Source organism: Microtus oregoni, unplaced genomic scaffold, assembly GCF_018167655.1.
Source record: "Microtus oregoni isolate MIOR12 unplaced genomic scaffold, Mior012 000018F_ref0000195, whole genome shotgun sequence".
In the NCBI taxonomy this organism is placed as follows: domain Eukaryota; kingdom Metazoa; phylum Chordata; class Mammalia; order Rodentia; family Cricetidae; genus Microtus; species Microtus oregoni.
In genome coordinates this window covers 32,366,543-32,389,626 of record NW_024543077.1, presented here as the reverse complement: position 1 = coordinate 32,389,626, position 23,084 = coordinate 32,366,543, and the positions used below count along the sequence as shown (strand labels likewise).

Genomic DNA, 23,084 nt, shown 5'->3' with positions numbered 1-23,084 from the left:
CTTCTGGATGCAGTCTGATCTGAACGTGGATGCTAAGAACCTGTAGAAAAGTGGTTGTTTTCCTTGGCTCTGGACAGCATAGCCCTGGCTGTCCTAGAACTTGCTTTGCAGACCAGACTGGCATAGGACTCAGAGATCTACCTACCTCTGCAGTGCTAGGATTAAAGGTGTGCGACACCACCACCCAGCTTCATTCAATAAGCTTTCTTTTTTTTTTCCAAAGTGTTGTTCTGCCTGAAGGCCAGAAGAGGGCGCCAGATCTCATTACAGGTGTTTGTGAGCCACCCTATGGTTGCTGGAATTTGAACTCAGGACCTCTGGAAGAACAGCCAGTGTTCTTAACCACTGAGCCATCTCTCCAGCCCCTCAATAGGTTGTCTTAAAACTCTTCTAAGTACATATCATTTTTTTGGTTATTATGTGGTAATGAATTTTCATGAGAATTAAATATGTAACATAATTTTACACGGGTTTCTCCCAGCACCCCTGAGTCCTCCCTGTTACAGGGTGTGGTGGCATTCCCTGCCTCTATCCCAGACTCTCCAGGCCAGGGCCTGAGCTGCCCTTCCCCCAGAGGCTCTTCCCTGTACAATCCAGGCATTTTGGTTTCCAGCCCCTTTTGAACCTCTGGTCTCCTGGTTCTTGTACCTGGTTCTCCTCTCCCTTCCTGTCCCTGTCTCCCCACACGGCCCAGTTCAGTCTGGTCACGTCCACTCTGGACTCTCCCAGATATCACTGTCTCCGACTAAGTTCACCCCTGCATCTTACCTAGGAGGAATCACGGCCTTTTCTTCTTATGTCTTTCTCATTCTCTTTGCATGACTCTATTTCCATGTTTCTTATCGTACCCCGCCACTTTTAGTGGCGCTGCCCTTTCTAAACGTGGTGCTGACTGCGCCTAGAGAAGCAGTGTGCTAGTCTACTCTGATTCTGACTGACAGCCTTTGGACAGAAGACAGCCGTGTCGGGGCTGCAGTCACACAGGTAGTGACATAGTAGTCCTTGCAGGAGACCCTGCCGATGCTTGCACGGCGTCTTTCCAACGCAGAACACGCAGTTGCACTGAGGGCTAGCATCGTGGCATGTCCAGATGTTCATTGTTTATGGCTGGTCCAGGCCATCGTTGTACCTGGAGTTCTCACCTCCATTTGCCTCGTGGACACCACAGCCCTGCCCAGATGCTGCCTTTTCCAAGTTGCTCACAGCTACTATAATGAGAGTCATGTGCTGTCCACGTTTTCTAAGTGCCTGGTGTAGAATTTGAAATGTGGTAACAAGCTACAAGGTTTTGGGGTACTTCCTAGTCCGAGGGGCTCTAGGAAGAGGCCATGTTTTAGATGAGTTGATCCAGTCCATGTAGACATGCAGAACTGAACATCCGGGAGGTGTGCATGGCTTGCTTTGGGATTGCTATGTCTGTGTAGGCTGGGGATGCTAGGTGTCCCTGGTCACCACTTCTGTGGTTATCATTTGAAAGGTGTGCATGTGGTGTGTGTTTTGTTGTGGGCATTGATAAAACTTCCTGACGGTGTTCTTCATTCACTCAGAGGATGTCCGTGCACACAGAAGCCCCGGAAGTGCTGTTGGAGAGGAGGGGCTGTGCAGGAGTCATAACACTGAACAGACCCAAGGTCCTCAACGCCCTGTCTATGAACATGATCCGGCAGATCTACCCACAGCTGAAGGTCTGTAATAACGGAAAGCCCCTGGAGATCCTTCTGAAGTATCCGGTAGGGGACACGCCTGGTATTTTGTCCTAGGACTCAGCAGCACACTGATGCGTTCCTGTAGAACCTGCCCACCCCACTCGCTGTCTTTAGGACACATGCTTTCTGCTTCCCGTAGGTCTTGTTTCTCATGGTCCACTCTTCACTTAAGCAGTGATGCTGACTGCTCAGGGCATTAGCTCCATGGTGTGGTGCAGGAGAAGGGTTACTGTAAATAAAAGAGAGATCATAGCCAGAGTCAGGGACATCTCGGAGAGCCCAGAGTGAGCATGACCCTGAGTTGGGCCATGTGAGGAACGCGGGGAGGGGAGAACCAGGAGAGTAAAGGGTAGACAGAAAAGACCCAGGCAACCAAAATGACTGGACTACATGCAGAAGCTGGGTCGAGGGCAGCCTGGCTTCTGGTCTGCAGAAGTTTAGTGTAGAGAGTGGGATGCGCCAGCCATACCCCTTAATAGGAAGGGACTGAGGGATGCTAGGCGAACCTGGTGCCAGGTCCACTTGGATACAGTAAATAGGCCTGGGTTTGAGACCTAACATCCCAGCCCTTTTGCTGATAATAGATTATGGTAAGGGACAGTGTGATCTTTTTCATGACTGCTTCCTGACACTGGGGCATCCTTGTTGGGAACTCAGGAAAGCTGGAATGTTGGCCAGGACTGCAAGGGCCAAAGAAATGAGAAGGCAGCTGAAGTCTTGGGGAGAGCTGGGGTGCTTGTTGCTGTTAAAGCACAATATTATTAGAGATCTGGAAAGGGTAAGTTATAGCAGAGGTATAACCCCAATTGCTTATCTGTCAATGAAAGTGATAGAGACCCACTCCCCAGACAGTTGCCCTAGGCTCCCGTGGTCTCAGTGGCTTCACTGAGGGCAGTCAGTGGTTATATGTATTTGACTGTCGTATGGGACAGCATTTAATCGTCTGCTGCCACACAGAGCAGCCTTGGCCGTGGACTACCAGACTCAGGTCTGTGGTGTTCCTGTGGAGAAACTCCGGGGACTGGCCTTACCATGACCAGGCCTTACAGGCAGAGTAGCGCAGTCAGCCCACAGGGCCGCAGCTTGGGCAGAGCCTGGACAGCAGGCGAGGCACGGGGCAGTGTTGCCAACTGTTTAGGGCTACCATAATTCAGGTGGCGTCTCTGCCCATCTCTGTTCTTTGGAGACCTTAGGTTCCTGCTAGAAGAGGGGCATTTCTGTCTTCTCTGGGAAACCTTTTCATTAAATGTTTTAAATGCCATATCCAACCTATCTCTGAAGAGTTTGAAGACTATGTATCCATCAAGCATACCTGAGTTTAGATTTCACTTTGGGAATGCATTAACCTGTATGTCTTAATTATCTTTAGCAGTTTAAATTGGTAACTTTTATAAGGCTAGGATTTTATATTTTTATCCTGTTAAGTTTGAACTTGAGAAATTGAAGATTTAACTGAAGAGCCTTTTGCATCAGTGTTATCATCCAGGAAAATATGCGGGCTCTGTGGAACTCTCTGATGCTTCTTGAACCTGGAGAGATGTCGGCAGAGCAGAGGACAAGGTTAAGTGTAGGGGGGAAAATTGTTTTTTTCTTTAGGTCGTGGTATTTGAGGAAGGAGGGTATCAAGACCAGAGGAAGCGGGGAGGCTTGAGCTGCTTAGGGCCTGGTAACTGAGGGAGGGGTGCATCTGATCTTGTCTGTTTGAGGTGAATCCTCCAAGTTGACTATCTGGAACTTGCAAGAATTCTTTGAGTTTTCGAAAACAGCGTTTTTTTAAAGACACACTAGCATTCCCATTGTTTATAATCTGTACTGACCTGACTTGTAGCCACTAAGAGCACTGTACACATGCACTATGTATTCACTTGTAGCACTAAGAGCACTGTACACATTCACTGTGTTCCCTTTTAAAAAGACCCTGCTCACTTCCCATCTCTTTCTCTCTGTCTCTGCCTGCCTGTCTGTCTGTCTCATTCTCTTCTCTTCTGCCACTCCTGTTCCCAGAAGATGGTCTCCCTTCTCCCCTCCCCCTCTTCTCATTCACTTTCCTGCAATTAAAAACCCTTTCCACCTGAGCTCTGTTGCATGGTGTCTTTCTCTTGTGCGCTGCTTTGTCTAAATTACAATATCAAAATAAAACTTTAAACCATAAATCAGTCCATGGGGACACTGGGAACTTTTCTGCTTATTTACTGAAAAGTTTTTATGTTCCAATAGACCTCTCCGCCAAAGCAATAATCCAAATCAAACTGAATTAGAAAAAGCCCAGATTTAATGGATGCCAGTGCCCCTGAGTAGCCTTCCAGTCCTCAGAGAGGAGATGGGAAGGAAGACTGGAAAACCACATGTTCATTCCCCAGTGGGGCAGTTTAAATACCCTGTGGGAGTGGTCGTGAGCCTCTTGGGGGAGAGGTCATCTTTTGGCAGACTTTATGGAAGGTGGAGTCTGGACTGAGGCAACTCCCAGAGGAGGGGGCTTGGGATGGAAAGTTCCACTCAAACATTCCAGACTTTTTGGATGCATGGATGCCAGGAGCTGAGGTGAAGCCTTAACTCAAGCATTCATTAAACTTATATTGTTGCTTATTTAAATTTTCTAGAAACCTTGTGTTGAACAGTTAGCAAAGACATAAGTAGTTAGATATATCTCTCTAAGTCAGCTTTTGTTAATCTGAGTAAACCCTTATAACCTTAACATTTTATCATCATACAAAAATCCGTACCAATCCAAATTATTTACGGAACCTGCTGTGTCTCCTTAGTCCAAAAAGGAGACATAATGATGAACAGAGAGTTCCTTAGGCACAAGAAGTTTCATAATCGCTGCTTTATGCCGTATGGTCATATTGAGATAGTGAAGTTACATGTCTTGCCCTCTTTAACCTTATTAAAGATGGCTGCCAGTCACGTGGTAACTTTCAAATCTCGATGAGGTCATCAGCTAAGATGGAAGAGAGCCACATGGTTGCTATTTAAAAAACATCTATTCTTCTAAACAAGAGTTGTATCCCAAGAGTTGAATAATGTGTTGTATCAAATTAAGATTATCTATGTATAGATTTTTTTAACTACTTTTTGTTACAAGCTTTAAGCTGACTTTTGATACAGATTTTTCAGATTCTTTAACCAGACCCATTGAAGTTACAAGTCCTGAGATGAGGACTGTTTACACAATAGTCTTGAAAGGTTTCTGGAGAGCAGAGCACAGAGAAATTGTAGAAATAAAAGGTTTAAGAATGGAAAGTTTAAAAGCTTTAGAAGAGGTACTTTGGGACCATTGCCTGTGCTGGCAGAAGCTGCTAAAATTTGTGAGAATTTGGAACTCAAGTGTGCTGTATTTAGCCAGGGAGCTGTACTGAGGCCAAGCCCTTTGCAGTGAGACAGAAAGGTTTTTATAGATTTTCTGAGTTTGAGAAGGAAAAGAGGAAGGGTTGCAAAAGGAATTCTGCCATAGGGAGGGTTACCTTCAGCTTTGAGAGGATTCCAATAGAGGGAGAAGAGTAAGCATCTTAGTAAGTAGGGGGTTGTCTATGTGATGGGGCCCCTAGAGGACATAGCAGGAAAAGCCCATGTGGTGAGGCCCCAGAGGACATAGCAGGAAAATGTCCATGTGATAGGCATCCCGTAGGGTGTTGCATGCTCTAGGATCTAGAGAGAGTATACTTACCATAGGCAGGAGATGGCTCCACAGGTATATGGAGGGAAGACATGACTGAAAATTTAGACTCTAAGATTTGAAGCCTAATATGGTGGGTGGCAGAAGCCACCAGAAACAGATGATCTATTCACCCCTTAGGAGAGTCAAATCAGCTTGGTTTGGAGAGGTTGTGTCCCTTGGAAGGGAACTTACATATGCCAGTCCTGGGTTTTGGCACCAGATGAATGAAAAAAGGAAGTACCAAGGAAGGACATGACTGCTCCTCAGCATGATGGAGAAGGTTTGCATAGATAGAAGAGAGGGCATAGACAGAGACAGGGACATCCAGGAGAGTCCAGAGTGAACATGGTCCTGCATCCGGATGGAGAAGGTTTGCTGTAGATAGAAGAGAGAGCATAGACCTCAAGGACATCCAGGAGAGTCCAGAGGGAACATGGTCCTGCATCTGGATGGAGAAGATTTGCGTGGACAGAAGAGAGGGCATAGACAGAGACAGGGACATCCAGGAGAGTCCAGAGTGAACATGGTCCTGCATCTGGATGGAGAAGGTTTGCGTAGATAGAAGAGAGGGCATAGACAGAGACAGGGACATCCAGGAGAGTCCAGAGTGAACATGGTCCTGCATCTGGATGGAGAAGGTTTGCGTAGATAGAAGAGAGGGCATAGACAGAGACAGGGACATCCAGGAGAGTCCAGAGTGAACATGGTCCTGCATCTGGATGGAGAAGATTTGCGTAGATAGAAGAGAGGGCATAGACAGAGACAGGGACATCCAGGAGAGTCCAGAGTGAACATGGTCCTGCATCCGGCCATGTGAGGAGAGAGAACAGGGGTACCTCTCTGGCTCCTGGAGCATGCCATGCCACATAGGCATATTCCTGGTGTGCTCTTTGGTCTGCCCACCATATGGTATCTCCCTGTTATACCCTCTGGGGCCCTACTACATGGGCAAAGAGACTAAAGAATAGACAAAAAAGGGCCAGGTAAACAAAATGGTTGGATTTTAGATTAATTCTGTTATATGTATATTTCTGGTCTTGATTAAGGTATTGTGTTTATGTAGCTCATTTAAAAATGTAATGTATAATTAAGAAATATAGGTTAATAGAGAGTCATCTATAATAGTCAAGCTTGTAGTCATATTAGTTAGGTTTTCTAGATGTACAGAGATGTATTTCAGAAGGATAGGTATTCTTCAGATCTTTCAAAGACTACAGAATATGACATTTAAAATGTTTAAGAACTTAGGACTTTTCATGACATTGAGACACATCTGCTCCTGGCAGCACCAAGCTACCATGAGGTCTGTGGCCTACTGTCAAGGTTCCAACTGGCAACTCACAGCTTTCTCCTCTGGTGGCCCCACATTGGGTGCAAATTTGTTGAGAGAGGGTACTTGTTTGTTTCCCGACTGCCCAGACTCTCAAAGTAATCACACAGAAATCTGTATTAATTCCAGTACTGTTTGGCCAATAGCTTATGCGTATTTCTAGCTAGCTCTTACATCTTAAATCAACCCATCTCTATTAGTTTGTATATCACCACAAGGTTGTAGCCTGCTGGCAAGGTTCCAGGATCTGTCTCTGGCGGCAGCTACATGGTGTCTCCCTGACTCTGCCTGCTCTCTCAATGTATATCTTTTACAGCCTGGCTATATTCTGTTAAACCATTGGCTGAAAGCAGCTTCTTTATTTTTTTATTTTTTTTTAAGACTTATTTATTTATTATGTGCACAACATTCTACTTGCATGTACACTGCAGGCCAGAAGCCAATTACGGATGGTTGTGAGCCACCATGTGGTTGCTGAGAATTGAACTCAGGACCTTTGGTAGAGCAGGCAATGCTCTTAACCTCTGAGCCAATTCTAAATTGCTCCCAGCAGCTTCTTTATTAACCAATGTCAATAAGACATATTCACAGCATATATTACCTCCCACATCACGACATTAGAAAGTGTAGGGCTGAAAGTCAGGCTCGTATTTGAAACTTGGATTTCTGAGTATTAAACTCTGTAACTGACTAGGCACGTCAGTCTCTGCTCCCCACTTGGATTTCTGGGTATTAAACTCTGTAACTGACGAGGCACGTCAGTCTCTGCACCCCACTTGGATTTCTGGGTATTAAACTCTGTAACTGACAAGGCACGTCAGTCTCTGCACCCCACTTGGATTTCTGAGTATTAAACTCTGTAACTGACGAGGCACGTCAGTCTCTGCACCCCACTTGGATTTCTGAGTATTAAACTCTGTAACTGACGGGGCACGTCAGTGTCTGCACCCCACTCTCCTCAGCTGTGAGGAAATGAGAGCGGTGATCTGTCGTAGTGCGGTTATAAAGCGAGCACTGCGTCACTGACCGGCTCCCCACAATCTCATCGTGCTCAGTTTATTGCCTGACCTCACCAAACCCCCATCCACCACATATTTAAAAACTTTGTAAATAACTTAACAGTGTAATAGTATTTTTCTGGTATAACAGTGCTATCTTGCTATGGGGAAAAGTTATTCCTGCACCTCATGCCCCCACTCTTTGGGTGGATGTGTTCACTAGACAAATGTATATAAATGTATATAACACAGTGCCATTAGGCACCTGTTTATTCATCTTAGTATTAAAGCTTTGACAGCTCTTTCTGGAACACAGATTGCACTTAGAAAGAAAATTAAGTGGATAGAATCCATTCCTCTGGATGTCTTTTAGGAAAGGCCATGTGCGCACACAAATGGATGTGAATGTGTCTTACATGAACTTAAGCCACCATCATCTTTTATGTTTGTGTAGAAGTGGGAACAAGACCCTGAGACGTTCCTGATCATCATAAAGGGAGCTGGAGGGAAGGCCTTCTGTGCTGGAGGAGACATCCGAGGTAAAGTGCCCACTGTGCGCCCTTACCCTGCTGGAGCCAGTAAGCTCTGAAGATGCGTCAGGCGATTGTCATTAGATTTGCATTTTAGAATTATTTGCTGTATGTTAATAATTCTTTACAAGTTTGTTACCATTTGAATGGAGATTTTATTTACTGCCCATGTGCAGGGCTGAAATGTAGGTACTTTGTTTTCCTCTTACGGCACGTGTCCCCCGTGACATCCCCATCAGTGCATGTGGAGGACTTCCCATCCCCACCACTCACCGTCCAGAGCAAGTGCTCCTTGAGCCGATTGCTAATGCTTCTATGTGTTTAAAGACACATAGATAAAAAGTTGCTTTTTATATTCAATTAGTCCATATGTATTTAACTATTCAAGATAATGTTTGTTCTTGTGATGAGAGTTATGAAATCATTGCTGTCACTGATGGCTGTCCCTGCTGAGAAAGGTTTTTACAGTTTATATGTCATTTCTTATGGATTTGGTAGGGTTCAGGGATTTTTTTCCCCCGTGTTCTGATTTTGCCTGTTTGTTTTATTATTAAAAAACAACAAACTTTGGGTTGATTTGTTCACCAAATTTGCAAGTTTCTATAAGCCATTGCATTATGAGTAGGCAGGGAAAAAAAAGTCTAGATTCAGGACCAAGTTCAGATGCCCACTCAGTTTTAAATAACTGAAATATTGTGTTAACTGAACTGTGGTTTTGCCCACAACATAAATTGAATATGCACATGTGCATGCCTATGTGTGTGCATGCATGTGTGTGTGCCTTTGTGCCTATGACTATGTATGTGAGTGCCAGTATGCCTGTGTCTGTATGTCTATGATATCCCATGTGTATGACTATGTGTGTGAGTATGTGTACCTGTATGTCTGTGTACCTGTGTATGTGTGCTTGCTTGTCTGTGTGTGCCTGTGTCTGTGTGTTGTGTGACTGTGTGTGTGTGCACACCTAGGATCTCATGCATGCCTGTGCTCTAGCCCTTAAGAACCATAGCATGAATATTTTCAGACAGTGTTCACACCCCTGGGGAGGGCCTGTTCTTTAGAGTGGGGCCATGGTTCTGTCTGTTCCCACACAGGGAAGCCCAGTGTGTGGGGGCCACGGTTCTGTCCGTCTCCACACAGGGAAGCCCAGTGCGTGGGGGCCATGGTTCTGTTCGTTCCCACACAGGGAAGCCCAGTGCGTGGGGGCCATGGTTCTGTCCGTTCCCACACAGGGAAGCCCAGTGTGTGGGGGCCACGGTTCTGTCCGTCTCCACACAGGGAAGCCCAGTGCGTGGGGGCCATGGTTCTGTCCGTTCCCACACAGGGAAGCCCAGTGTGTGGGGGCCACGGTTCTGTCCGTTCCCACACAGGGAAGCCCAGTGCGTGGGGGCCATGGTTCTGTCCGTTCCCACACAAGGAAGCCCAGTGCGTGGGGGCCATGGTTCTGTCTGTTCCCACACAGGGAAGCCCAGTGCGTGGTGGCCACGGTTACTGTCTCCACACAGGGAAGCCCAGTGCGTGGGGGACACGGTTACCATCTCCACACAGGGAAGCCCAGTGCGTGGGGGACACGGTTACCATCTCCACACAGGGAAGCCCAGTGCGTGGGGGCCATGGTTCTGTCTGTTCCCACACAGGGAAGCCCAGTGCGTGGTGGCCACGGTTACCGTCTCCACACAGGGAAGCCCAGTGCGTGGGGGACACGGTTACCATCTCCACACAGGGAAGCCCAGTGCGTGGATGAGGCTAGCTGCTGCTCATTGTGAGCTGTCCTCGTTTGAGTCTCCGTGGCTGTGACGCAGCATTGGCAGCTCACAGGGGAAGGGTTCATTTTGGCACATGGTTCCAGGGCAGTCCATGACGGGAGGAATGGCAGCCAGAGCAGTGCAAGCAGAAGCCCAGAAAACAAACTGGAAGTGGGGTGAGACCGTGACCCCTCAAAGCTTGCCCTAGTGACAGTTTCTTCAGCAAGACTGTACCTTCCAGAGTCGCTCAAAACAGAACCACCAGCCTTAGACCAAGTGTTCAGGTATCTGACGCTGTGGGGGGACCTTTCACATATAAATGCCACATGGAACTAACTTTATATTCTGGTTTATAAATATAGTTTTAAATTCCAGGATTATTCTAGTTTATATGCACAAAACAGTGTGAGTTCTAGAAAATTCTACAAGAAGTATATACTCGGGAAAATATTAAAGGTGAATGTTATTTAATTTTAATATATATATGCCTTAGTTAATGTTTCTGTCGCTGTGAAGAGACACCATGCCCACAGCAACTCTTATAAGGAAAACATTTAACTGGGACTGACTGATGGCGTGCAGGCAGATTGGGTGCTGGAGAAGGAGAGAAACCTGGCTCTGCAGGCAGCAGGAAGAGAGTGAAACAGCCTGGGCTTGAGCTTCTCCAACCACAAAGCCCGCCCCCAGTGAGACACTTCCTCCAACAAGGCCACGCCTCCTCCTGATAGTGCCACTCCCTGTGAGCCTACCTGGGCCCTTTTCATTCAAACCACCACAATAAATAATTAGTTGATTTAAATGAAATTAGCTTAAAATAAAATTAGAAGGAACTCTGAGAAGGCTTGGGGAAAAGTGACTTTGAGTTGCTAAGTGAGTCTAACTCAGCAAAGGACGTTTATTTAGTGGGTTATGGAAGTGAAGGAGAGGAAGGGGAAGAGGAGAGAGAGAGAGAGAGAGAGAGAGAGAGGAGCTCAGGCTGCAGGCAGGGTGAAGGGAGGGAGGGGGTGGGTAAGGCTTGTCTCTTAAAGGGACAGGGCAGACCATTACTGCTACATTCTCCTAGCTGCTTCTCCTCACTTCTTCCTGCTCTGAACTCTTTTTCCCAGGAGCCTTGAAGTGATAAATTACAACAGTTGTCTCTCATTGGTCAAAAGCACATTCCTGGGGCAAGCAATAGGGATTGAGCCATTGCCATAGGGATTGAGCCCTTGCCATAGGGATTGAGCCATTGCCATGGCAACACAAGGGTCCAAGGTCACAGATGTGAGACTGTGACCAGAGGGCAGGGGCAGTGTCCGCTGAGATAAGCTTTGAGACATAGGTCTTTTGTTAACAGACTTGGCAAGCAAAGAATTGGCATGCTTTTCTTTAGTAACCTTAGTTGGACATCTGCAGCTCTGACCTTGTGCATAGCTGTAAGGTTTTAAACTTAAGGTCTGTTTACCAAAGGCCTTTAGTCTAGTTTGAACTTGTTTTGAGGTGAAAGTGAGCTAATTGGTGTGCAATTAGTCTGAGCCAAAGAGTAAAACAGGCTTTTTAAGTGTCCACAGTCCTTGTGGGACAAATAGATCCAGTTATGAAGCATGGCCCAGAATATATTCTATATATCAAAACTATATAACTAAATGAAAAGTCATCTTCCTGACCACCCACAGGTATATGTACCCATAAGATTGAGATGCAATCATGAGATTACATATACACATCACAGGAGACTGCACACTACAGTGCAGGAGATTGCACACTACAGTGCAGGTATTGGGAAGACTACATATACACATCACAGGAGATTACACACTACAGCGCAGGTATTGGGAAGAGTACATATACACATCACAAGAGATTACACACTACAGTGCAGGTGTTGGGAAGAACTACATATACACATCACAGGAGATTACACACTACAGTGCAGGAGATTGCACACTACAGTGCAGGTGTTGGGAAGAACTACATATACACATCACAGGAGATTACACACTACAGTGCAGGAGATTGCACACTACAGTGCAGGTGTTGGGAAGAACTACATATACACATCACAGGAGATTACACACTACAGTGCAGGTATTGGGAAGACTACATATACACATCACAAGAGATTGCACACTGCAATGCAGGTATTGGGAAGACTACATATACACATCACAGGAGATTGCACACTGCAGTGCAGGTATTGGGAAGACTACATATACACATCACAGGAGATTACACACTACAGTGCAGGTGTTGGGAAGAACTACATATACACATCACAGGAGATTACACACTACAGTGCAGGTATTGGGGAGACACCAAGCCGCCTTAGCGAATATGAGCAACAGTTTCCAGAGTCGATGGTCCTGCAGGCCTTGCCTGGACAGGATCAACCTTCATCAGAGAGTCACTCATCTTGGGTGGACATCTGAACACTTGCTGTCACCTGCTGTAACTCTCATGTCCCCTGACAGAAAAGAATATAGAGACTGTGACCTGCTTTAGGGATAAGTTCTTGTGTCTGTGACCTACCTTGAAGGACTTAAGGAGTCAGGAACTGTGGGTGAAAGTCTGTGTTTGTGTATGTGTATATGTATATGCACGTGTGCATGCATGAACGCTTGTGTACATATGCGTATGTTAACAGCACAATAAGTAAAAGAAGAATTTTTTCTTTGAAACTTTGACATTGAACTGTGGGTCTCTGACAAAAGGTAATATGTCCCCAACATAGGTGGCTTCAAACATTAACACCATCTGAAAGTTCCCCTCCCTCTAGCATTTACTGATGACAGGACTTTAGTATCTCTGGCTGTATTGACTGGAAGCCATCTGTATGATTTGTAATTGTTCTTTCTTTGTTTTTTCTCCTTTCCTTCCTTGTTTAGTGCTCTCAGAAGCTAAAAGAGCAAAGCAGAATTTGACTCGGGTTTATTTCAGAGAAGAATACACCCTGAACAATGCCATTGGTATGTGTAGGATCCGCTCCGAGCTCTGAGAGTGAAATCCAGAGCTGGGATAGCACTGTGATTTGTTAGACTGCAGCCAGTATGACCAAAACATAGTAATGTCATACTGATACAATTATTCTGTGTTTGTCTAAAATCAATGTGAAAATATGGATTCTTGATCCTTTAGCTACCTTTCTCGGGAGACAAGAAAACACGTATTCCTAGTTTCTAAAGAAAATGAAGTACCATTTTGTGTTTCTCCAGGAACTCTGGAGTGGGAATTCTCTTTAGAATCAGAATTCTAGGTTTCTGTGTAAGTGAAGTAGAGTTTACTTCAGACAAACATGTTTTGAAAAGATAAATTAATACAGCATTTGTATCTATAGTCTAGACATAGTAGCAATATTCTGATTTTGCATGCTGTTGTAAGAACAATGCATCTTAAAGCTACAGTTCAGCCCTCTTGTGGTTTTCTTTAGTGTCATTCCTTTTTTCAACCAGAGCTTGTTCTTCACTAACTTGGGGCCTCCTGACTTTTTTAATATGAGTCTTTCTCTCATGAATCTGTGGAGTTAGATCTTATAGCGGAATACCATTAGTGTTCAGGGGATTTTAGAACATTAACAGCACGTTGTGGTTAAACCAACTTACCAAGCAGTGTGCAGACATTCCCTGACTTAGGATGGGAGTTGTGTCCAAATAAGCTGCAACTAAGTTGAAGGCACTGCAAGACATTCAGTATATCCAACCTGTAGAATCCAAAGCTTAACACCGCAGTTCACTGTTCAGTGCTGGTCGCTGACCCTTTACTTCTTGACTGCCCAGCATTGTCAGTATACCTAATACTGTCTAGCCTACATTTTTGCATACGAGGTCATTTGGTTTTTACTGTTAGAGATGGTTTATTGCTACTTTAGTGACCGAATGCTAAGTTTATTTTTAAATAATATATGGAATGGATATGCTCTATAGCTTCACACTGTTTCTGAAATTTCCCAGAAATAGAAGACTTTTGTACACATCTTTTGTTTTGACTACTCTTGGATTTTTTAAAGTCTTCTCTTTTAACTTAATAATTGTTTTGTCTAGTTCTAAAAATTTTTTTTAGAAGTCTGGGAATATGTAACCCAAAGGCCTGAGGTTTATTCCCTAGCCTTGAGACAAACAGACAGACAGACAGATGACAGACAGACAGACATAGGGAGGGGGGGAGAGGGGAGAGAGAGAGAGAGAGAGAGAGAGAGAGAGAGAGAGAGAAAGAGAGAGAATATATGAGAATGAGTGACTATGAGAACAGAGTGAGTCCAGCCAGTCAGGACCTGTGGAGGCTTGGACTGGAAAGACGGTGACTTGTTCCACCTAGCCTGGGGAGAACTGAGCTCTTTGACAGGAGTCATCTTTGTGAATGTTTGGGGAGTTATGGTTCACAGCATAGTACCATCAACAGTCTGTGGTTTTTAGGAAATCAACCAGGAGTGAAGCTGCATGTGTGCTGTCCATTTTGAGAGCCACCGAACACGTGAGATGGAATCAAGAAACTCAGTTTTAAATGATGTTTAATTACAATTTGAATATAAGTGATTCCATGTGGATAATGACCACTCATTTTTTCATGGGATAAAAAGGAAATAGAAGGTGTTTAGGCAGTGTAAAGTATATTAATAGTATCAAAAAAAACATAAGGTAAAATTTCTGCATGTAGTGATATTATAGTCAGTAAAAGATATGGCAGATTCTGGCTTCATGTCCTACATTAATTGTTGTCTAATAGTTTATATTTGAAATAACTCACTTCTATAGTAGTTGGCAGGGAGTCAGTGTATTTACCTCCACCACAATCAATAACTTCTATAGTTTCTAAAGAGCTGCAGATAGAGAGCTTGTGAGTGTGAAGTCTGAGTTGCGCTTTGTTTGTGAATACTTCAGGAATTCCCAGATGTATCAGAACGTGGGTTTATCCTGGCTTTCATCGGGGGTAGTCCTGACAGTAAGCTGTGGCAGAAGCCCCGGAATTTATGTTACTCTGCTCTCTCTGCCAACTCTCTGAGAAGGGAAACAGAGATAGTAAAAGTGTGGGTGACTAGTGGGGTTTTCAAGCAGGGTGGAGTGTTTGAGGATGTGTGTTAAATCTTATTTTATAGATGAGGACACAATTTCCCAGATGATGTTCATGAGGCACCCTTATCAGATGTGTGTTAAATCTTATTTTATAGATGAGGACACAATTTCCCAGATGATGTTCATGAGGCACCCTTATCAGATGTGTGTTAAATCTTATTTTATAGATGAGGACACATATTCACAGATGATGTACATGAAGCACCCTTATCTGACATGTGTATGTCATATGTAACACATGCGTTTATCTCATTATTTCATAATCAAGCAGAGACTGGAATCTGGGTTTTGTCACCCCACTCTGGGATTGTTCTTTTTTTTTTAAAAAAAAAATATTTATTTATTATGTATACAATATTCTTTCTGTGTGTATGCCTGCAGGCCAGAAGAGGGCACCAGACCTCATTACAGATGGTTGTGAGCCACCATGTGGTTGCTGGGAATTGAACTCAGGACCTTTGGAAGAGCAGACAATGCTCTTAACCGCTGAGCCATCTCTCCAGCCCTTCTGTGGTTGTTCTTGCACGGTGTACTTCTCTGCATGTATCCGATGCTTTCATTGTATAGAAAGCAAGTATGTTCTTAAAGCACAGCTGGGAGCGTGGTTTATAATAGAGATGTTAATCATTTTTCTTCATTGTCACATAATACAAAACATTCATTTGCTTCTGACTTAAGACAGTTATTAATCAGCAGTGATTATTTTATCATGAGTGTGAGTGAATTGACATTTAAATACACATTACAAATCACATAATAGTCTTCCTTGATACCCCTTTAAGCATTCGCCAGGGAAACTAGAGTACACATGATGTGACTGTTTGGAAAGTAGATGTAGTTTATATATTCTAACTTAAGCTCTCTCTCGTTTAGCTACTTGTCAGAAACCATATGTCGCCCTCATTGACGGGTTCACAATGGGTGGGGTAAGTGGACTTTTTCTCATTTTCATTGTGTGAGCTGTATTAAAATAAGGTAATGATTATTTCGTATAAGTGAGACACGGAATGCAATACAGTACAGCTCAGTGAAACGTGTATGTTTCAGTTTCAGATCCTGGAAGATTTGGTGTATTGGAGCCAAATGAATATTCCATGTTTTTAATTATGCTATAATCTATTTTAACCTCTGTAATTATCAGACTCTCTTAGGCCACAGAAACTGATTGTACTTTTAAAAACGTACTTGTGTGTGTGTGCGTGCATGCATGTTTGTGGTGTAGGGGGATAAAATTGAGACTCTGCAGGCAGGCATGTGCCGTGCTGCATGGGTGGCAGTCAGAGGATAGCTTGTCTATCAGCTTCACCTTCTACTGTCCTTGAGCCAGGCCTCTTGTTATTTTTCTGCTGCATATGCAAACTTCAGCGGTTCTCCTGATTTTATTCCCATCTCCTTTGAAGAGCCCTGGGTTTAGACACCTGGCTGTATGTAGGTTTTGGGGATCCACACACAGATTCTCAGGCCTGTGCACCAAGTGCTTTGCCCATGAGCCCTTTGCCCAGCTCTGCCCGTACTGGTCTCTTTACATGTGGGACGTGCAGTGAACTCGGGGCTGCGTGCACACTATGCAAATGTTCTTATACGAAATCCTTAGCCCTTGCCTTTTGAGGCAGGGCTTTAGTATATAGCCCAGGCCAGCTACGAACTTGTAGCGGGCAACCTTGAGCTGAAGACGTTCCTGCCTCTGCATCCCCAGTCTACATCGCTGCAGCCCACTCTCCTGCTGACACATTACCAGAGTGCTTCCGTAGTGCTGGGAGAAAACTCCATTAGACCTGCAGTAGCGGGAGGTGGCTCACTGAATTGTTCCCGCCCTATAACATTTCACAGTCGTCTCCTCTGAGACAGGGTCGTCCCCTGAGCTTAGGTAGTCTTGGTTTCTCAGGCCTTTGGCTTCTCCCAGGTGCGGGGGGTTGCAGGTGTATGCCACTAGACCCAAGCCGGTGTTCTTAAAAATGTGTTCCTTTCAGTTGACACATGCGTTACTTGGTGCCTGTGCCATCACAAAAGAGACTTGGATGTGCTTTGAAGTTGGAGGAGACATGAAATGATTACAGACCAGATGGCAAATTGTCTGGTGCCGACTGTCACAAATTCTAGTCCCCACAGAATGAGGGGTCAGGAAGGACCTGCAGGGCAGAGAGAGGGCCGTGTGGAGAAGTCGGGGAATTGAACTGACCTGGAAAGGCAGTGTGGGCAAGAGAAGACAACCTGAGAAAACCCATCTTTCTCTGTGTGGGGAGAGGACGAGTGCACCTGGGAGGTCAGAGGGCAGCCCACGGGAGTCACTTTCTCCTTCCTCCACGTGGCTTAGGCACTGAGGTCAGCTCCTCAGACTTTGGTGACCACTTTTACCCATGGAGGAATCTCTGAGCCTAGTAGAGTCCAGAGAGATTGGGGATGGGAAAATAGCAGGCCACTGTTTTAGAGGAAATGGATACCCTGGAGCTGCAGAGAGCCCAGGGGATGAGTGTAGGCCAACTGTAGGAGAGGGAAATAGAGGGATGGCCTCAGGTCAACGCTTTCCTGTAAAGGGAAGAGGAAAAACCCACCAGGAGAGAGGGAAAACCTCAGAAGATAATGAGCTGTCCCAAGGCCACTCCCAGGGAGCAGAGGGAGTCCTCTGTCACAGACAGGGAGTGTTCTCAGATGAGCAGAAGTCTGGCAGCTCCTTTGACAAGGTGCAGGGGTTAGATACAGGGTGTTAAAGATTGACTAGTTAATGCAGTAAAGACGGAAGGCTTTAAGACCTTCCTTGTATAGCAGAGAAGCATCTCCAAAATTAATAGTTAAATAAAATACAACATTAAGCTTTAGAATTTTTTTGAAAACTACTTATTTATTTATTTATTTATTTATTTATTTATTTTGAGTCAGGATCTTGGTATTCCATGGAGGCCTCAAGCTCTGTGGAGCTGAGGATGACTTTGAATTTCTGAACCTCTGCCTTTGCCTCCCTAGTACTAAAATTACAAGTTTCTACTTGATTTTCTGCAGTGCTTGAGATTGTACCCAGGACTTTCTGTAGACCTCCCATACAGCCCTCCTATCTACTCCTCCCTTCTCTCCTCCAAATTCATGGCCTTTTCTTACTACATAAGTGCACGCGCGTGCACACACATACACACGTGTGCCTAAATACAACCTGCTCAGTCTGTATGTTATTTTTGTGCGTGTTTTCAAGGCTAACCACTGGGTGTTGGCTAACCAAATCTTTTAGTAGCCAACTTGGAGAAGTTTTATAACTGGTCTCACTAAATGCTGCATGTTAGAATAATGATATGGCTAATTTTATTTGATAAAATAGGTTAAGAAATGTGTTAAATATTCTCTTCAAAATTATTGAAATTTTCTATAAGTTGATCAAGCTTTTATGGTTATTAATACAAGTAATAAGCAGTACTGAGCTTCTGCAGAGGGCGGATATCCAGTAGTGCTGGGAAGACCCAGCACACAACACAGACCGCTGCCGGAAACTGCCCACTTAGAGCAGGCCAGGCTCGCCTGGCAGAGACGCCTGTGTAGTTTTGTGTGGAAAGTTCATGGTAAGGCTTGGGGTTTCCTTCAGCCCACGTGCTGAAGCAGATTGCTGTGGAATGTAAGGTAACACCTGCTTGCTTTGTAATACTTGTGTGTTAATCTCTCCATTTTTACCACACGTTAAGGCATTTCTTCCCCTTTTTCCCAGGGAGTTGGTGTTTCCATTCATGGGCGATTCCGAGTAGCTACTGAAAAGACCCTCTTTGCAATGCCAGAAACGGGAATAGGTAAAACACCAAAAAAGCTTTTGTAATTCCTTTTGAATCACATTTCTTTACTACTTCTCAGAGTATTTTATAGATATACATATGTAGCCAGAAGATGCCATATGAGATACCACAATAAAAGAACTTACAAAAATGATACTCTATATTAGCTCAGTAATTATAGCACAGCTAAGCCCATAATACTAGTTCCCTGTCGTTAATCTCAGGTAAGGTTAAAAAAATAAAAAAATGCCCTCCCATTTCCATTCATCGGTCAACATTACTATTTTGTGTTAAAAGTGAGTCACCCTAGCAAGGTTTGTTGAAAGGGCCCCTGTGTCTTCAGTCAATCACTGTGGTCCCCACCAGATGTGTGTGCTCTCTGTGGAGGTGCCTGCTGCTCTCCATTGCAGATAGCTTTTGGTTTGGGTTGTGTTCACTTGCCCCTCAGTGCTGAGACCCCATATAGCGTGGTCCCGCGCCAGCCTTCTCCGTGCTGCTGTGGTCTCTCCAAGTTCGTGTGAGTGTCAATCCTGTTGTGACTGGAAGACAGTCTTTCCCTGTACTCACCCGCCACCTCCGGCCCTTAACAGTCTTCCTGCCTGCTCTTCCTGACAGACCCCTGAGCCTTGAGTGTCTGACAAAGACATCCCGTGTAGGGCGCCAGTCTCTCTCACTCTGCACACTGTCTTCCTCGTGTCTCCTCCTCCCTAGCCCTTTTTCAGGTACCTAACCTCTGGTGATTCAGATTGCAGTCCAGATATCAGAAGCTTAGAAGCTGACATTTGCACACAGTATTGGTCTTTTTGCTCTGAGTTACCTCACTCAGAATGAGTTTTTGCCTAGCTGCATTGTGTAAATTGTACCACATTTTCACAATGTGTTCATGAGCTGATGTACATTTCGGTATTTCCAGTTTGGGGCTATTAAGAATAGAGCAGTAATGAGCGTGGTTAAGCAAGTGTCCTTGTGACAGGATGGAGAGTCCTCTGGGTATATGCCCGGGAGTGGGTAGCTGGTTCTTGAGTTAGATCGATTTCCATGTTTTCTGTGCTAATCCTACTGATCCGTGAGCACTAGGAGATCTTTCCATCTCCTGATGTCTTCTTCAGTGTCTTAGAGTTTCTATTGTGCAAGTCTTCTGCTTGCTCAGTTAGAGTTATCCTGAGATATTTTTGTGTTGAGGCTCTTGTAAAGTTACTATTTCCTGCATTTCTTCTTTCCCAGTATGTTTGTCATTTGTATATGGGAAGTCTACTCATTTGCATGTGTTGATTTTATGTCCCGCTACTTTGCTAAAAGTGTTTAAACAGCTGCAGAAGGTTTCCTGGTGGGGTTTTAAAGCATCATTTGTGTATCCAATCATATCGTCTGCAAATTAAGATACTTTGACTTCTTCTCCAAATTGCATCTCCTTGATCTCCTTCAGTTGTTTGGTTGCTCTAGCCGAGACCTCCAGTTCTATGTTGAGTAGGGATGGAGAGAGTGCACTACCTCATCTTACTCTTTATCCCCATCTAAGTTGGTGTTGACTGTAGGCTTGCTGTAAGTTACCTTTATTAATAGGTATGGCCCACGTATCACTAGTCTCTCAATCCTGCATCTCTGGGATAAAGACAAGGTGATAATGATAGATGTTTGCTTGGATTTGGTTTGGGAGTAATTTACTGAGAATTTTTGCATTTATATTCGTAAGGGGTATTTGTCTAAAAGCTTTTTTGTTAGGTTTTTGTGTCACTTAGATATTGGGGTATTAGTGGCTTCTTAAAAGCAACTAGAAAGTGAACCTTCATTTTCTATTTTGTGGAGTATTTTGAAGAATATTGGTCTTAATTCTTATTTGAGGGACTGGTATAATTCTGCGATGAATCCATCTGGCTCCCTGAACTTTTTTGTTGTTGTTGTGAGATTTAATTGCTTTTATTTCATGAGGGGTTATGGACCATTATACATTGCTTATCTTGACTTAATTCTGGTAGGTCATTTATATCAAGGAATTCATCTGTTTCTTCTAGATTCTCCACTTTAGTGAAGTATAGATTTTTAAAACTATCCTTATGATTTTCTGAATTACCATGGTGTCTGTTGTGTCTTCCTTTTCTTTAATTTTATTCAGTTGTAGCTTCTGTCTATTAGTTGGTTTGGGGATGTGTTTGTCAGTCTTGTTGACTAGTCTCAAAGAACCATCTCTGTTTCATTGATTCTTTGTATTGATTTTGTTATCATTTTTATTTCATTGACGGCAGCCCTGAGTTTATTTCCTCCCATCTACTGTTTGGGGTATTATGTCTTCTTGTTGCTCTAGAGCTTTTAGGCGTGTGGTTAAGTTACTAATACGAGAATCCACTACATCTTTGTTAGCTTGAGGAGTATTCCTTCCATATTGCTGAAGAACGGGCATTGGATTTTGTTCCTATGCCTATCCCTTCCCGAGGCTCAGGTCCCTTCTTCACACACTGTACTGAGGAGCTCTAAGGGGAGCCCTGGATGGGGTGACCCTGAGCTGTGACTAGGGACAGCACCAGGCCGTTTGGTTTATGCTTCTGGGCAGAGGAGGCAGGTCAGGAAAGAGCACTGTAGTTGATGGGATGCGAGCCCAGAGCGGTTTTACCTGTGGAGATGCTGGCTCACCATGTGACTGCAGAGAAGACAGTGCTGAGTTTGGTGTTTGAGGGAGAAGGCACAGCTAGGTTTGAGGCTGTTCATCAGCTTGAGCCTATTCGACAGGACCGCAGACTGCTTGGCTTAAAGCAGCACATTGGTTCTCACATCTCTTGGGGCTGAGAGTCAAGGTCAAGCTGTCTTCATGTGGCCTTTCCTCCATGTGTGGATCTCTTTCATAAAGATAGTTCTGTTGGTTTATGGCACCCCCTTGCACTCCCACATACCCGAATGTCTTGGACCTTTTCATTGGGCAAAACCGGCTCCCCAGGGGGCTGGAGAGATGGCTCAGCGGTTAAGAGCATTGCCTGCTCTTCCAAAGGTCCTGAGTTCAATTCCCAGCAACCACATGGTGGCTCACAACCATCTGGAATGAGGTCTGGTGCCCTCTTCAGGCCTGCACACTGACAGAATATTGTATTTATTAATAAATAAATAAATAAATAAAAGAAAAAAAAACCGGCTCCCCAGTAATAACATAGAAACGTATTCATTATAAACGCTTGCCCATAGCTTAGGCTTGTCCTAACTAGCTCTTACAACTTTAATTAACCTATTTCTATTCATCTGTGTGGCCTTTTGGCTTTACCTGCCCTCCAGCTTGTCTTGCTCGCCCTGCATCTCCTGGTGACCCCGCCTTTCTCCTCCCAGAGTCCTCTGTGCCTGGGTGTTGGCCTGCACCTCCTGCCTAGCTAATGGTCATTTAGCTGTTTATTAAATTAAGGTGTTTACAGCGTACAAAAGGATTATTCCACAGCACCTGAAGCTACACCTCTAAATAATACAGTTACATTGTGGGCTGAGGCTTCAACATCCAGATTTGGGGAACAATTTTGTTAATAACAGAGTAATCCGCATATAGATTTTACTAAATCCACGGGAGTCAAGGCAGCTAACCCCAGGTGGGCATCCTAATAGCAGGTGTGGTCTCTGCAGCACTCAGAGGTCAAGCCACTAGAGACTGCTACGGGGAAAAGAAGCGCTCATTGTGTGTAAGACAAGTGCGCATGTCAGGACCGCAGGGTCTCCTGTGTTCAGAGTGTCCCTGAGATTCTGGTCAGGAGGTGAGTGCCGGGCAGATGAGAAGACTCAAGAGACTGGGCCAGTGTGTGATCTACGAGATACAACTGAAAACATGGGTGGACATTTACAGCTGTGTTAGGGTGTTCTCAGAGAAAACACAGCCTCTGGAAAGTTTCAGAAATGGGAAGTAAGACTCATGTTTAAAATACCGTACTTTCTGGGCATCACTCATGCCTGTAATCCCAGTGCTGAGGGGGCGGTGGGCTGAGGGAAGAGACCACAAGTCCACGTCCATGCTGGGCTACTCCGAAAGGCCCTCTCCCGGGTCAATGGGAAAAGAAGCTCCGTGCTTTCTGTTTGGAAAGGAGATACTTTGTTAGCTGCGCTGACTCTCACTCTTTAGGTACCGCCCACCTTTTGTCTTTGAGACAGGGTCTCTTTCTCCGGGAGCTTGGTCAGGCTAGTCATGTGACCCGGTACCTCTCTGGCTCTGGCTTGTCCAGTTCTGGGTCTGAAATCAGACGCTGCCACCCCTGAAGTTTGAAGTGGAGGTCTAGGAGTCAAAGGCTGGTCCCCACTGAGCCGCCTGTCCCCAGTACCGCATGCTCCTAATATACAAGGTACTGTCGAATACTTGACTGC

The 23,084-nt window shown here is 44.7% G+C and overlaps 1 protein-coding gene across 1 annotated transcript in view; it reads left to right on the top strand.

The window, feature by feature from the left end:
• The window catches only part of LOC121458948 (3-hydroxyisobutyryl-CoA hydrolase, mitochondrial), a 47,495-nt gene that overhangs the window by 9,724 nt on the left and 14,687 nt on the right, over window positions 1-23,084 (top strand). Inside the window, exons 3-7 of the mRNA XM_041668383.1 lie at window positions 1,548-1,685; window positions 8,147-8,231; window positions 12,832-12,912; window positions 15,886-15,938; window positions 18,701-18,779. Of these exons, the coding sequence (XP_041524317.1) occupies window positions 1,548-1,685; window positions 8,147-8,231; window positions 12,832-12,912; window positions 15,886-15,938; window positions 18,701-18,779 (436 nt within the window). The remainder of the gene's footprint in view (window positions 1-1,547; window positions 1,686-8,146; window positions 8,232-12,831; window positions 12,913-15,885; window positions 15,939-18,700; window positions 18,780-23,084) is intronic.